General features: G+C 39.9%; 1 protein-coding gene across 6 annotated transcripts in view; it reads right to left on the bottom strand.

The window, feature by feature from the left end:
- TEAD2 (TEA domain transcription factor 2) overlaps positions 1-16,290 on the bottom strand; it is a 69,995-nt gene that overhangs the window by 34,807 nt on the left and 18,898 nt on the right. For all 6 annotated transcript variants that reach the window (XM_075190647.1, XM_075190650.1, XM_075190649.1 and 3 more), the window contains one exon: positions 3,880-4,148. In XM_075190647.1, the coding sequence (XP_075046748.1) occupies positions 3,880-4,081 (202 nt within the window). In that variant the 5' untranslated portion in view covers positions 4,082-4,148. The remainder of the gene's footprint in view (positions 1-3,879; positions 4,149-16,290) is intronic.

The raw sequence follows: 16,290 nt of genomic DNA, 5'->3' as shown, positions 1-16,290 counted from the left end.
GTAAATGTGCAAATTTCAACTTTTCCAAAAGGATCCCAATGTCTGCCTACTTTTTATTCATTCATCGTCAACACTGGAACTTCCCTAAACAAAATAGGTGGAACGCAGGTGAAGGATACACTTGTATTCACGCGTTTCATGGGTGGCAGACTCTCCATCTGTGCAGAGTGTATATGTTCTCCTCCACTTTGTGTACGTTTCCTGCCAGTCCGAAACTATACTGGTAGCTTAATGTTAGAGATAGCGTGCGTGTGTTTTCTGGTAAAGAATTTAGACTGTAAGCTCCACTGGGGCCAGGGCTGTTGGGAATGATTTAACATATTTCTGTAAAGTGTTGCATAACATGTTGGTACTATATAATAATATTAATAAGTGCCCACCTAATGAATCAAGCACAATCATCCAATTGCAAATGTAGTAAGGTTTTTAATGCCTGACATACATGGAGGCCGATTCAATTTGGCCACGTTATTCTAGGTTATTCTAATAGTATTACAGTTAACACGTTAATTTTTGCTTGCGGCCCTGAGCAATCACCGTTAAAATTACCGTACTAACTGCGCACTATTACTGTAGGAACAGTAATAGTGCCCAGGCACTAACGTGGAATCAGATGAATAAAACATAAAATAAAGCTTGGGCCAATAGGACATGACTTGAGCAAGCACTGCCTAGATTCAACCACCAAATTTGAATGGAATTTAACTCCGATTAAGTCCAAGTTGAAGGACGTGCATCATATCTCAATCATGTAACTGGAATTTCCATGTGTGCCAAACCACTCAATAATAGTGATAGTCTCGCTACAAACAGTTATAAAATCTAGCGTGAAACTAAGCTTTTTGGTTTTGAGTTACAATCGCTGAGTAGGATGACAGACACATCCTCAGGGACTGGATGCTTTTATAGTATAAGTATTATAATGAGATATTCCAGTGTAGGGAATAGTTGTAGTCTGTGTTACTATACATATGCAAACGGTTTTCCCTACCTGCACATTCAGTTATATATATATATATATATATATATATATATATATATATATATATATATATATATAGTAAATTAAGGTTGAAGCAGTGTCTGTGAAGCTACACTTGTGTGATCAGGCAGGGAGATAGTTAACGTGTGAGCCTTCATTACAGGGCTGTCTTGTAATAGATTAGGTCTGTATGTGCTACTCCCCCACCAACCCCTCCAAACACACTAGAGCTTGTCCTGCCAGGCAGAGACCTGGATCAGATTTCATCTACCTCCTCCTCCCCCTTCTCCTTCAGCCCTAACTCCCCTCCTCCTCCTCCACCCGCTGGTGTCTTCTTTCCATGTGACCTTGCAAAGACTTGATTTACTGGAATCACAGACCCCCTAGAAAGGCAGAAAGAGAGAGAGAGAGAGAGAGAGAGAGAGAGGGAAGGGAAGGGTGGGAGGAGAGACAGAGGGTATTACACAACAAAAGCTAGTTCCAGGTCTCTCCCAGCCAGACACCAATAAACACCAGCTCAGTGTACACCCAACCAAGGTGGAGAGCAGTTTGCAGGCTAGACAGAGGGCAGGCAACAGGTCTGCCCAATGCCAAGCTTGTAGCAGAAAGCTGAGGCAGATAAAGACCTGTGTGGTGTTGTCAGAGTAGTTAGGGGATGTGATTGAAATTAATGCCCTAAAAAGTAATGTAGAAAGTTTATGGGCTCTGTGTAACGAGACAGCAACACAGGGAGAGCTGCAAGACTTATTCAAGGAAATGAAAGATAGACAAACATTGGAAACAGTTTTATCTCAGGATCGATAAACTGGTCAGATTAGCTGGAAAAATCATCATTTTATTTATCTAAAAATATACATTAGTCCCTGCCCACACTTGGGCTTAAATTAGTCCCTGCCCACACTGGGGCTTACAGTCTAAATTCCCTAACTAGGGTTAATTTTGTTAGCAGCCAAGCAACCCACTTGTATGTTTTTGGAGTGTGGGAGGAAACCGGAGCACCCCCACAAAACGTATGACCCCAGTGCTGCGAGACAGAAGTGCTAACCACTGAGCCACTGTGCTGCCCCAAAACATGACCCTCCAACAGAAGACTTTTTGTAAACCATGTCAAATACCCCAAAATTAGTTGAATGCAAACGCATTCCCTAAGACTTAAATTGTATTTATACATCAAGTCTGTTTTAATATTCTGTAATGTTGAAATAGAACATAAAAAGGAGTTTTTCACCTCCAGATGGCATATAATTGTTATCTTGTATATGCCATCCTGAAGCTTTGACCAAATAGATTGCTTTAGATTACTGGCTTTATTCTGTGCTTTTCAGCCAAGCACGTTTATTAAGTAGTGTTTTTAACTTTTCTTGTGTTTCAGTAGGACACAACGCTCCCTTTTGGGTACAACTATATACAGTGATGAATCTATACCATATATCGCAGCAACAAAAATCAACGTTTATCATGATAGTAATGCACAGCTGAAAAACACAGGAAGGCATAAAATTACAAAAAAATGACCTGATGTTTTTCTCTTGTAAACTCAAGAAAAACCCTGTAAGTAGTAACATTGCGGAAAACCAAGAAACACCCGTTAGTAGAAACACTGCTCCTAATAACAGAGTAGGATATTCAAAGATCAACGAGTGATTCATTGCTCATCACTAGTCCTATAGAGAATAAGCAAATACTACTCATAGACTTAGCTCAATATGGTTATTATGCTTTGTCTCTGAGAATTGGAGAATCATTAAGAGTCAAGAGATCTGTAAAAGAAATAACGACAAACTGCTGTGCTTTACAATCCTCAAGCAGGCTATAAAAGCATCCCCCTAAGAGACCGGGGTGTGTCACTTCCAAAAGAATAATACACTGCTGGTTGTCTACCACAGGGTATAAACTGCCTTGAACAGTGTAAGCATAACACATTTGCTTTGTCAATTTGGGTTTATGATGGGTCTACTAGGGAATTTTATAACCAAAATAACGTAATTATATGTGGAATATGCATTTTATGCTCTACCCAAGGATAGATATATTATGGATTTTTTGTAATGGGGAAATTAATTATTCCCCTCGTTTTCGCACATCTTGCATGCATGTGGGGCTGACCAACCGGTTGGATTTGAAATGGCCACTCTTGGCCCAAGTTTAGAAAGAAACCGCAAAGCTCTAGGTCAAGAATCTAGAAGTGGTTCTGAAAGCATGTGGTCTGAGAATCACCCCACACAGCAAACTGGGGCAGGTCCAACCAACAGGAACATTGCTCCTCTGTAGAAAGTCAGAAGTGGTTGGAGAAATGTCTAAAGTATGTAGCCACCTCTTACAGCTGTGCTCTCCCCAGGACCTATTTCCCGGGTGCTCCTCCCGGCTGTTTTTAGTTGCCACTCAGCTCTTGGAGCCCAACAGAGTCCTATTATAATAGAACAAACTATTGTTTCTGCTATTAGAACAGGCACCATGTGAGCACTACAGCCAGCAGTGTGTATTAGACCACGGACCACCAGTCTGACCAGTCCTGGCAGGTGCGGGCAATAACCTCTCAACATTTTTTCATTATTATTGCAAAGTATTACAACTGCCCCCACCCGGCTACTTCTTAATGCCACCCGGCTGGCAAAATTTTCTGGGGAGAGCACCGTACAGGGATTTATTTTGATGGCTGAAAACCTCAACCTTCTGCCTAAAGAAATAGTCCACTTCTCAGGAGCTACTCTCAGAATAGCATAGGTATCAAGAGTAGTCGTAAAAGGGAAAATACAAGGTCCATGCCACACAGATATCGTTTTCTATGGAGTATACAACATAAAAGCAAATACTAAAAACAAACACAAAAATGGCAATAAAAAAAAAGGAACACAATTCAAGATCACCCTAGAAATTGTGTGTGTGGGATAACTCACCATACATTTTGCCTTCATCGGATAAGATGATTTTGCGTCTCCCGCATGGTGGGTATATAGCCAGCGCCTCCTGGAAGCTCTGCTCTATGTCTGGACTCCACACTCCTTCTGCGTCATTGTCCAGGCTCTTCTCCATGGAGTCTCCCAGGTCCCCTGTACTCTCAGCTGGGCTGCCAGCTTCGCTCCACCCATTGGGGTCCATGCTTGGCACAGGAGGGAAAGGAGAGGCTCCTCCAAGCCTCGCCCTGCTAAGGAGAACTCAGAAAATTCTGCAAAACAGGAAAACGGTTCTGTTAATGTGTGACCCTAGGACCAAAGACAACATAAACAGCTAATGACACCAGCTATAAAAAGCACCTAAAACTGAATACAATTAAATTACATCTGGGTAATAAATAAGCAGTTTAATACCGCTGTTATCCACATAACTACCATCTGATTCTTGGGCGTCATTGTAAGGTTAAAAAAAAAATATATATATATATCATATCAGAATTAACACAATGGGATTTATCCAATAACATGCTGTAATGTGTACAAATGTGCTAAAACCCATAGAAACCAGATGGTAGCACTGTCACAAATAGTGCCAAAAAAAAAGCTAAAATCTGATTGGTTGCCATCAGTCCACCAATAGTGTTCAATGTAGTTCCTGGGAGGGGGAGGGGCTAGGAGTCGGTTATCTGCACATTCAAGACAACCAAATCCCTGGAATAGCAGTTGGGTGGAGTGTCCATGTTTCATGTGATACCATTATAATTAAAAAGTACCAAAATTACTTATTTTAAAATAACATCCGGCTAGATCTACACACATTCAGCTTACTGTGGCTGACTACAAAGCATACATTGGCGCACTACAACTCCAAACATAAATGAGTAATGGACACCATTATGGCATCATTTTACTGAACAATATTCACTTTCAAACTTGCAGACTAATGACTGTTGCAGCTAACATACAGGACAAAAAAATGGCATTGTGCTGTCAAAATGAAGCACATGGTCAGGGATGGAAATTTACAGACAAATCTTCACCATCCAGGACTAGTGCTGGAAATTATACAATCGATACAGGCACACAAACGTCTACTCTGCAACATGTTAAAAAAAAACCCGATCTACAGGTTGTAGAAAATTAAAAACGTTAACGCTCAGGTAGACCAGGGACATGAAACCTATTGCAACCAAGGGCTTCCACACAGGTGTGGCTCGTGCGTTAAATAAGCAAACAACATCCCTGCATGGTCAGGGTCCTGTATAAAAACGCTGGACTGCCCTGGTTGCCTATAATAATGGCTGCAAGAGGAGATCCCAGCAACTTTGAAAGAGGGACGAATGCTGGTGTGCAATTGGCAGGAGCTTCAGTCACCAAAAGAGCTGGTAGTGCATACTCTAAAATCATGATATCAGTGCATTAAATATGTTGCGCAAGGCAAAACAGGCAATTGTAATTTTCAACATTAAATATGTTGCGCAAGGCAAAACAGGCAATTGTAATTTTCAACATGTGTTGTGAGCAGCCATCTAACAGGTACTCTACAAAGTACGAGATCGTATATTTCAGTGCACAGACTGCTCATTAAACCTGGCTATACACGTTTGCGAGTGCAAAAAGCACAGACCATGGACTACTGAGCAGTGAAGGATGGGATTATGGTCAAACGGATCATCCTTCACCATGTTTTTGACAAAACGGATGAGTATACATGCGACGCCATCCTTGAGAACTTCACACAGCAAGTGATTGTTTCCAACAGTAATGGGCTTTCGTGGTTTCACAAATTTGCCGTGCACATTTTTTCCAGGAATGGTTTGGGTGCAGTTATTCCCATAGATGGAATAATGCTATATTCTACTTAATAGGTATTCTGTGATCATCGTCAGAGTACGTGTGATCGATCCAATGGTTCGATGACCAGGGGCCTGATTCATTAAGGATCTTAACTTGAGAAACTTCTTATTTCAGTCTCCTGGACAAAACCATGTTACAATGCAAGGGGTGCAAATTAGCATTCTGTTTCGCACATAAGTTAAATACTGACTGTTTATTCATGTAGCACAAAAATACTTGATAGCTTATTTGTACACTGAAATTTAAAGTTGATATTTGTGCGCTACATGAAAAAACAGTCAGTATTTAACTTATGTACAAAACAGAATACTAATTTGCACCCCTTGCATTGTAACATGGTTTTGTCCAGGAGACTGAAATAAGAAGTTTCTCAAGTTAAGATCCTTAATGAATCAGGCCCCAGGACACAAATATGGATAATATCAGTGGAATATTCTGTAATAACTTGTCCAATTATAATCTGATGGATTAATATCAGGCATTGGCCATGTTTAGGGGCCCACACATGCTGCCATACCGGGGCCAATTGACCGATATCACTGCTACATTTGACTAGTTGCTGCAATGTTGGCATTGGTCTTATATACAAGACAGGCAATCTGCTAGATCTGGGATGAAGTAATCAGCAAGTGTATAGTTGCAACATGAGGCTGTCTACAAGTTTATTTACAGCAGACAAATCTGGCCACACACTACCATTGTGATGTTAATTTTTAACCTGGTATTAATAAGAAGCTCAGGCTGTTTGACAACTTTGGTTAAAGACTTTTTGTTTAGTTTAACTACTTTGAAACCAGTCCCAATGAATGTTTTGTAAATAAAAGCCTTTTGCCTTCTTAGCAGTGATCCACAGGTCTTATTAAATAAGTTTTTATTTTAGGAAAAAAACAGAACACACCAATGTTTTCTTAAGTTTTCTGCTATGTTAAACTTTAATCTATGTGCAATACACCAAAAACGTTTTTATTGTGCGTTGATTAGTGCACAAAATTCTATATTTAAAAGAACAGAATACACTTCTTGCCAACTACAAAACAAAGGAATTCACATGTCAGAGACATACAGACATTATTGCCAAGCAAGTATTCTACCAATTTGCGAATAATATAAATCCACTATTTAGTTGGAGTCAATTGACGGGATTTTATTTCCGCTGTCCTGAGAAAGCAACATGGCAGCTCCCATTTGTCTAATAAAAGTCAGAACAGAATGAAATACTGTATATCCAACTGATTTCCTAAATATTCACAGATTACATTGAAAATAAAGCCTACAAGAAAAGTGGTACATTTTCTCGTTGAAAGGGATATAGGTCACTAAATCCAAAATATACATTTATCCATATAGGAGGTAAAGGTACTTTATACAACAGGCAAAAACCTGTGTTACATTGCTAAACTATGAAAGGGGATTATAATGCTTTAAAATTGTATGTGTCTTTACCTAGTTGAGTGTAAGCCACTGTTCCCTGCTCTAACACTTAGGGGGAGATTCTGTTGGGCAGCACGGTAGCTCAGTGGTTAGCACTTCTGCCTCACAGCACTAGGGTCATGAGTTCGATTCCCGACCATGGCCTTATCTGTGTGGAATTTGTATGTTCTCCCCCTGTTTGCGTGGGTTGCCTCCGGATGCTCCGGTTTTCTCCCACTATACAGAAACATACTAATAGGTTAATTGGCTGCTATCAAATTGACCCTAGTCTGTGTGTCTGTGTGTGTGTCTGTGTGTGTGTGTGTGTGTGTGTATTAGGGAACTGTAAGCCTCAATGGGGCAGGAACTGATGTGAGTGAGTTCTCTGTACAGCGCTGCGGAATTAGTGGCGCTATATGACTAAATAAATGATGACGACGGTGTCTCTGGAACAGCCCACGGACACACCGCCACGTGATGTTGAGGATGAAATCTCTGCTCATTTTCCCCCTCATACTCCCTATAGGTGCACAGAAAAATTAGGAGATTCTTTACCGCAATGGGCGGAAACGTGCGCATCCCTAGAGGCGGCTAATTTATTATTCATATCCAGTAGTTTTTGTTTGTTGTAGCAACTTACATTTTATGTTTACCGGTCCTTCACAAACATACTGCTCCCTTTCAAATGCCTTATAATACTGACAATTTAAGTGATCTTAAATAAATCTATGGAGAATATTGCAAGCACACAAGTGAGACATTCTAAACACACGTGAAGAATTTCATGTTGAGGAGGATGACTGTGTGCCCTGTTCAACACGCAGGTCCAGTGTCCAGCATAATATATACACAAACACGTCCAGCATAATATACACAAGAAAAAGGCAGTAAGTATGAAGTATATTAATCAATACATTTAGCCAAAAGGAGTCAGCTGCAACACAAAAAATAAAATATATCTGAAATTGACACAAAGCTTTGAAATTGATTGCGGCTTCAAATTTCCCAGTACAATAACCTGTCAGTTCAACTCTTTCTGAAATTAGCGTTACGGAGGAAAATAGCGATTACACTTAGGAAAAGCATAAAATGGCACCAAAGTTGTCAAAAGTAAATATTTAGTTATTTTATGATGTTCTGCGTTGTACGGACAAATATTCACAGTGTAACTTAGTAAATGTATAAATTGGGTTTAGAAATACTTTTAGAAAGACAGTGACTTGAGAGAAAAAAAAAAAGATTCTCCTTTATATGACCTTCACCAATTCTTCACTTTAGTTTAACAACAAACCTGCAGACGACCATATTATTTTATTGTTATGATTTGTTGTGCTTGCAGCAATGCATCATGGGAGAACAACGTCAAACAAGGAAGCAAACGGGGGAAAACAAAAGTAAAATAACAAACAATTGTCTTCAACAGCGCAGGGTACCCGCACAGCGCCACAGAACAGGCAGTCTGGTGGGCAGTTGGACTACAAGGACAGGTTGACCTCAGCCACATTGAGAGGGTCTGTCAGGCTGCCAGACTGCAGCAGGTGGGGAATGAGTCCATGTCATTGGAGTCGCTGGCAGGGATGGGGCACAGCCGTCCTTATAACAGAGCACAGATACAGTTTTAAGAGCTGTCAAAAATACTACCGGTACCAGAGAGGAGAGTTCATAAAGTACATCTAATAAAAACTTCAGTGAAAAAAAACACCTTTTGAAATCTGACTGCTACCCGGTCCTAAAAATTAAAACAAATTCACAGGGTGCAGGCTGTCACTTTAAAAACAAAAATGTAAAAACACTAGGGGTAAATTTATTAAGCTGCGGGTTTGAAAAAGTGGAGATGTTGCCTATAGCAACCAATCAGATTCTAGATGTCATTTTGTAGAACGTTCTAAACAAATGATAACTAGAATCTGATTGGTTGCTATAGGCAACATCTGCTCTTTTTCAAACCTGCAGCTTGATAAAATTTACCCCTAGGATTCTGTCATCTGGTTTTTCTGCCACATGTGGAGAACTCCCTGGGATCTGGAATACTCTTTTTAAATGAATAAACCAGAGCATGAAACATCAACAATTATTACCAAACAAGGTTCTTAACAGCAACATACTCTCTCACAACACAGGCTGACTTTTAATTAAAAAACTGAGTTACAGAACTAAGAAGTGCCAGTTGTAGCTGTAAAAAGAAATATACATTAAAGGGCCTGAGTCTTAAAGGAGAGCAAAGCGAAAATAAGGAATAAGTTTGATCCTGGGCAAACCATGTTACAATGCAAGGGGTGCAAATTAGTTTATTATTTTGCACATAAGTTGATAGCTTGATTTTTACACTGAAATGTAAAGTAGATCTAGGACATGCCCTACCCAATCTATAACTCTGTCTCCACATATTAAAGTTACCTCCCCCTCCAATGCAACATGGTTTTGCCCAGGTGCAAAGTTACTTCTGTTTTTATGCTTTGCTCTCCTTAAATGAGTCAGTCCCTAAAAATTCACTTTTGTTATGCTGAGGCACAGAAACGTTGCTGTACTTTTTTATTATTCATTGTTTAATGTCCTAGGTAATTTTGGATACAGCAAACCTGTTCCATCTCTCAGAGGGTTGTCATCACTGACCAGACCAGCAGAGAAAAAATGGCTACCACTGAACAATTTTGTTCTGGACTTTAAATTGGACCCATTATGCCAACAAATACAGATATAAATACATGACTCAATTAAAAACGGAATGTGACATGGAACATCTTTCTTCTTATACAGCTTAAATGTTTATTAAATGTATTCTCATTGTTAAGTGCTGGGGAAAGTGGATAATCTGTTGTAGACATTGGTGACCGTTATTGGCTTATCTTTCACAGAATGTTATAATGGCTTGAATTAAATCAGAAAATCCCTAAGGAGGTGGATTTACTCAAACATCTAAAAAAAAAAAAAAGAAGAGTTGCCCATAGCAACCAATCAAATCCTAGCTAACATTTCTCTAGAAAACTATAGCTAGAATCTGTTTTGTTGCTATGGGCAACACCTCCACTTTTCCTTTTTAGAAACTTTAGTAAATCTACCCCTAAGAGGTTTCTCACTGCATGCTGCCATATGTCTGTGCAAGTTTTAACCAGTTACCTAGCAAATGGCTTTTTTTTTTTATAGCATATTCATTTTCTACCTCCCTAATCTATTCCCATACTGCATTCTAAAAGAATATAAGACAATCAGCATCTGCAATACAGTATCACAAACTGTGACTGGTTGGTTCCAGTCTGAAAAACAACATTATGTGAATATACTGGAGATTTCTAATATAAGGCACACACAGAGGAAGCATTCATGTTGTAGGAAAAGCACTTTTTAATTTAGCTAAAACCACTTTCAAAACAAGTACCAAAAATATAAGAGATAAAACTTATTTCGACAGCACAAGCTGTATGATGTGAATGCAAAAATATCCCAGTACACTGAACAAAAACACTAAACAAAAAATCAAAAACAATGTTTACATGTTCCAAAAAAATACAAAACATCAAAAAAACAACAAACAAACCAAACTATATGTAACTTTTTAAAAACACAATAATCAACAGTGGCATAGAACAGATCTCTGCCGTAGTCATGACTGAGCAGGAAGTAAATTAAGAATCTTTCCCGACAAACTGAAAGAGAAAGGCTTCTTGTGAAGCGTGCACAATACATTTTTGGAATTCTCCAGTACAGGTAACTCCTGGCACACAGGATGGTTTTTCTTGTGATACTGTTGTTCTGCTGGTTACAATACACTCTTAGTTTACCAAAACAAACCCTGAGGAGAAGCCAAGCCCTCTAGGAACACACAATCCTCCAGGAGTTGTGTTCACACATCTCATTTTAAAGCGAACCTGTCAACTACACCAGCGGTTCTGAAATCCAGTCTCCCGGGAATGCCACCAGCCTGTTTTCCACATCTCCTAGCTGGAGCACCGATGTATTCATTACTGACTGACACCCACTGTTGGCACTAATGATTACACTTGGAGAACACGCACGGTTAGCCGTCCCCGACGGCCGGGTTTGAGAAATACAATGGAGGCAGCCATTTTGTGTGCTGAACAAATATGTTGCTGCCTTATAACCCATATATCAGTGATGTCACTGGTTCTTAGTGAATTGTCAGGCTGCCTTCTTATACATTTACACAGCTCACAAAATGGCTGCCTCTGTGGTATGTTGGCAACAAGTACTCTATAATAGTTAAGCAAAACAAAAATAAATAAATATGAAATCTCTCTCTCATATATAATTATATATATATATATATATATATATATATATATATATATATATATATATATATATTAAAACTAGTGGACATTTAGCATGGTGGCTCAGTGGTTCACACATCTGGCTGTGTGTTAGGGAATTTCATACATGCCTACTTTCGAAAGTTGGCTTCCAGGAGCCTGCCGGGGGAGGTGGCCGTGATGGGGGGCGGGGCTCCAAAATGCGCGTCATTTTGGACCCGTCCCCGTGACGTAATGACGCAAACGTGTCATCTGACAGCAGGGGGCGGGGCCAAACACAGCGATTCCCGGTGAGTTGCGGCATTTCGGACCTAATTCTGCCCACTTCCTAGTGAAGTGGGCAGAATTGCGGGAGATTGCCACACTCTCCCGGGAGTCCGTGAGACTCAAGCGAAATCCCGGACATTCCGGGAGAGTGTGGCAAGTATGGGGAATTTACACTGTACGCTCCAATGGGACACGGACGACGGATGTGAATGACATATATTCTCTGTATAGCATTGCAGATTTAGTGGCACTATATAAATAAATGGTACTTAATTATTTAAGAAATCTGTCCACTAAATTGGTCAATTAGCAACATCTATCTCACACTTATTTTGTCTCTCAATCACCAGACCCATTTTTTTTATGCTTGTTCAGTCCATAAAAACTACAATCTGTTTTTTTTTCTGTAGACTATAAGAAGTAAGAATTCAAGAGTTCAACCACTTTTTTCCATTCTGTGCGTTGACTCAGTTTCTGGCATGATTATCATTGTAGTTTAGAGATATCTAGCAGTAAAGCCTGCGATAGCCTTACAGAAACAAGAACTTGATGCATAACTTCACCCTCCATGTATAGTAATGATAGATTTTACTGGACTAGTCTTATCATAATGACTAAGATATATAATCAATCGTTTGATGAACTGGCAGATTCCAATCACTGGTCACTGTTACAGTAGTGGCTCTGTGTAGCCCGTAACCTTCTGTGAACAGCTGAAGGCCTGTTCACAATATAACAATTTAGAAGATTAAAAAAACAACATATTTGGAATAAGAGGAGAAAGGGGAAGCAAGATGGGTTGGTGTGTGTGTGTCACACCCTTGTCTCCCCCATTATATCTCCTGGAAGCTCGCCCTCCCCCCACGCCGTGGGCAGCCTGTCAGCCAGCGCTGACACGCCAGACCTCCTGCTCTCCAATCTTAGCTGCAGAACAGGTGGACTTGCCCAAGGCAGCTGCTTTACACACAATCTGGAGATGCAGGAGTGAGATTACAGTAGATAGAGAGCATCAAGGGCAAAGGGGAGGACATTGAAACTCGCAAAGGCGGAATGATATTTTAATAAAGATTTCATATTCAACCACTCCCAGAAAAATAACCCACATGGTTTTATTGGGAAGGGAGAAAAGGGACACAACTGGCTAGTCTAAAAAAGCTCACAATCTAGGCAAAGCATGGATGAGCGAATATATGTCATGATGAAATTAACAAAGTAGTAAATTAATTTACAAGTGTAACATGATAGCTCCTGTCTTTCAACAGCAGTAACCTAGCTCTATCTATCCGTTCTCATCAGTCATATCCTGTAATTTTGAGTGTAAAAAGAAAATGGAAATTCCACTTTCAAAAACTTCTCTTAAGAGTTGTAAAAACCTAGAATTTTATCAATGCCCCTTATATATCCTCTGGTATTGGAAGTATCTCATTTGGAATGTTTTCCATGGAATTCAGATTCCTGATTTTTTTCAGGTATTGATATTAGGGTGTATTATTATTATTATCATTTATTTGTTAGGCGCCACAAGGTTTCCGCAGCGCCGCACATAGTACAAACAGTAGACTATACAGGGTATAACAGTACAGAACAATAAACAAAAGTACAAAAGTGTAGTGGCATCTACCTTCAAAGAATTCTATTGTCAAGGCAGAAGTGTTTCTTTTTTGTTGCCATTAGCTATACCTGTTGTGTAGATAAAATAGTATCCATTGCAAAGACATGTGCCTATCTGTTATTGTATCCAAGGGCTACCCTACGTTGTCAACAGAATCTTCTAAAAGGCGGAGTTCCCCTTTACCAGTTTTACCTTATTTGGCACTAAAGTCTTTTCCAAACAAAGTGATGTGGTAGAACAGGGGTCAGGAAATTTTTTTTTCCCTTTACCCCCAAATATATTTAGATACACAGACGTTACCCCCTTGATTTGAAAGGAAGGAAATCATATATTATTAATTATTGGAATTTAAAATTTTATTGAATCTATTCAAAATTTCTTTGAAAGCTTCAACTTCAAAACTTCAGGTTTTGGATGAAATGATGTTGCTTCATTTTTGATACGAGAGCATCAATATTGGGGCATTTTGATGTCAGAGCAATTTGGATACAGTCTTCAGCGTCCAATCGATTTCTCTGCTTTGTTTTTATGTTCGTTAGAGTGGAAAATCCTTGTTCGCAAAGGTAGGTTGTTGGAAAAGGCAGCAACTTTTTGACTGCCTCCTCATGTGCAATGTTGAATGCCTTTGCAGCTGTTGACATCTAAAAATATGACAGATCTGCTTTGTTTTCAAATGCAATACGTGCTTCATTATTGCATCGAAGCTCAAGAAGTGCCTCTGCCAACCCTTGAGGCTCTTCTGGTGCAACAGCAATTTCCCATTTAAAGGGGTCTACAATCCAACAGCATGTGAATCGGCAGCATTACCCACAGGAATTTCATTTTTACCCCATTTGGGGTAATTTACCCCTGTTCCCTGACCACTGTGGTAGAAGGTAGGTTGATGACTCACTTAATGTACACTATTGCATTGGGTGACTGGATATGCTATCCTGTCCATTTGATTTTGAAACATTATTTAATTTTGCTTGGAAATTATAAATGGGCCATACATTCTACTATATCAAACTGGTGAGATTGGATGGCATCTCTTGTACCTATACAGCAGAGTGCTGTAGATCATCGACAGCAGGAGTGTCCGATGAAAACCTCGGAGGAGCACAAGAGTCCAATAAGAAGAACATTAACACATTTTTAAAAGTTCACGGCCCAAATAAAAAGTAAATACGGAAGCAGCTCACTGGCTAATTGACAGTTGTTTCCGAGTCTTATATACCCTGTCAAATCTTTGTTTTAGTCTTCTCCCATTTAAACTTTCTTGCCTCTGTTATTCCACCGTGCACAGAACTGTCAAACATTCTAAACAATAAAGTTTCCATGCCAAATATATACAAAGTTTAGACACTCTCGGCAGTGCTCCTTTTCGGTGCCTCGACCTTTGATCGTGAGCCAGAGATCATCACTGGATCGCGTGCGATATTTAATGCTCATAAAGTGCCACTGTACATTCATTTACTTCACCCAGTGTACATTGTTCTTTTACAAGAATACTGCCCTGTAGACATTGTGAAGCACTGGGGAAGTGTCCATTAAAAAAAAAAAAAATATGACTCTGCCACTAAATGGATCATTTTCTTTGCCTAAAAAAAATCAATGGTGTAGCCAAAAGAATTGGAAGCCTGTGGCTACAGGATTTTATAGATAGTCAGAGAAGTATCAATTAGGAAACAATATAAACCCTCTTTACCCTATACAAAATTGGTGCTATTATATTACAGTTCCCCTGTACAGCCAATTCTATAATCTATTATTTTGGTGCCATCCCAGATCACAAAGAGCCGACCCTGGGATTTAAACTTGGTTCTCCAGCAGGTATCTCAGTGACATTCCTATCACATCAGTGCTTTTACCCTCTGATCTTCCCCTGTACCAATCCCAATTATTTAGTATGGCAAGACAAAGTTCCAGCAGGGTTGACCAGTTGATGGCATGATATTTAGGGTCATTCCCCTATTCTGATCATTATGTAGCATAGGCAAACCAAGGGGGGAAGCTAGTGCACGAAAACCCCCCTCCAAGTACTGTATAATTGAGGTGGCTGGACCCTGCCCCCGGCTTCACACGGCTGTTTGAAAAGGGAGAGCTGCGTGCACCTAACAGTAGTGCATGCAGCATTGCCCATGGGTATTATAGGGATAGGAAGAGTTGGAGAGCAGCCAAGCACTGTCTAATATTATAGCCACGCCCCCATGCATGGTGGCCATGCCCACTGGTGGCGTGGTGTGGAAACCCCCCTCTACAAATCCTGCGTTTGCCGCTGAGGACACACTATTCCTAGCTAGAGGTTTTAAAAATAAAATTACAACAAAAACAGCTTTATATTAAAAAACAGTCAGTCACTTCTTATATCTTATTTATCAGTAATATAAATGAGAAGCAATTAAAAACTAGGAAACATTTTATTAAGTTCAGCCAACACCTGGTCCAAAAAAAGTTATTGGTTGGTAAAGCCAAGCTAGCATTTTCTGAATCTTCATGATATAAAGGCCAATCGGAGCGTTATTCCATTTATGGCTAAAGCTGGGCACAGACAGACGCAATTATTGTGCAGATCACACGATAAACAACTGTTTGGTCAGATATCGCAAGAGTGTGTACGCTCCCTCGATCATGTTTTATCGTACCAAAACACATGGCATCTGTTGATTTGATTTTATAAACTTCCTAAAAATAGCGATGGAACGATGTCGAGCAAATATGGAAGTGTGTACGCACTCACGACCAGCAGTGCAGGCAGATATCTGTAGTGTGTGCAGAGTCACGATCTTACCAGCAGATGGTGATGAGAGATGACAATCACAGATCTGAAGGTAAATTGTGTAGGTGTGTACACATCATCATCATCACCATTTATTTGTATAGCGCCACTGATTCCGCAGCGCTGTACAGAGAACTCACTCACATCAGTCCCTGCCCCATTGGGGCTTACAGTCTAAATTCCCTAACACACACACACACACAGACTAGGGTCAATTTGTTAGCAGCCAATTAACCTACCAG

This window comes from Mixophyes fleayi, chromosome 11, assembly GCF_038048845.1.
Source record: "Mixophyes fleayi isolate aMixFle1 chromosome 11, aMixFle1.hap1, whole genome shotgun sequence".
NCBI classification, from domain to species: Eukaryota; Metazoa; Chordata; class Amphibia; order Anura; family Limnodynastidae; genus Mixophyes; species Mixophyes fleayi.
Note: the sequence above shows the minus strand (reverse complement) of the source record. Positions and strands in the feature narration are given on the sequence as shown.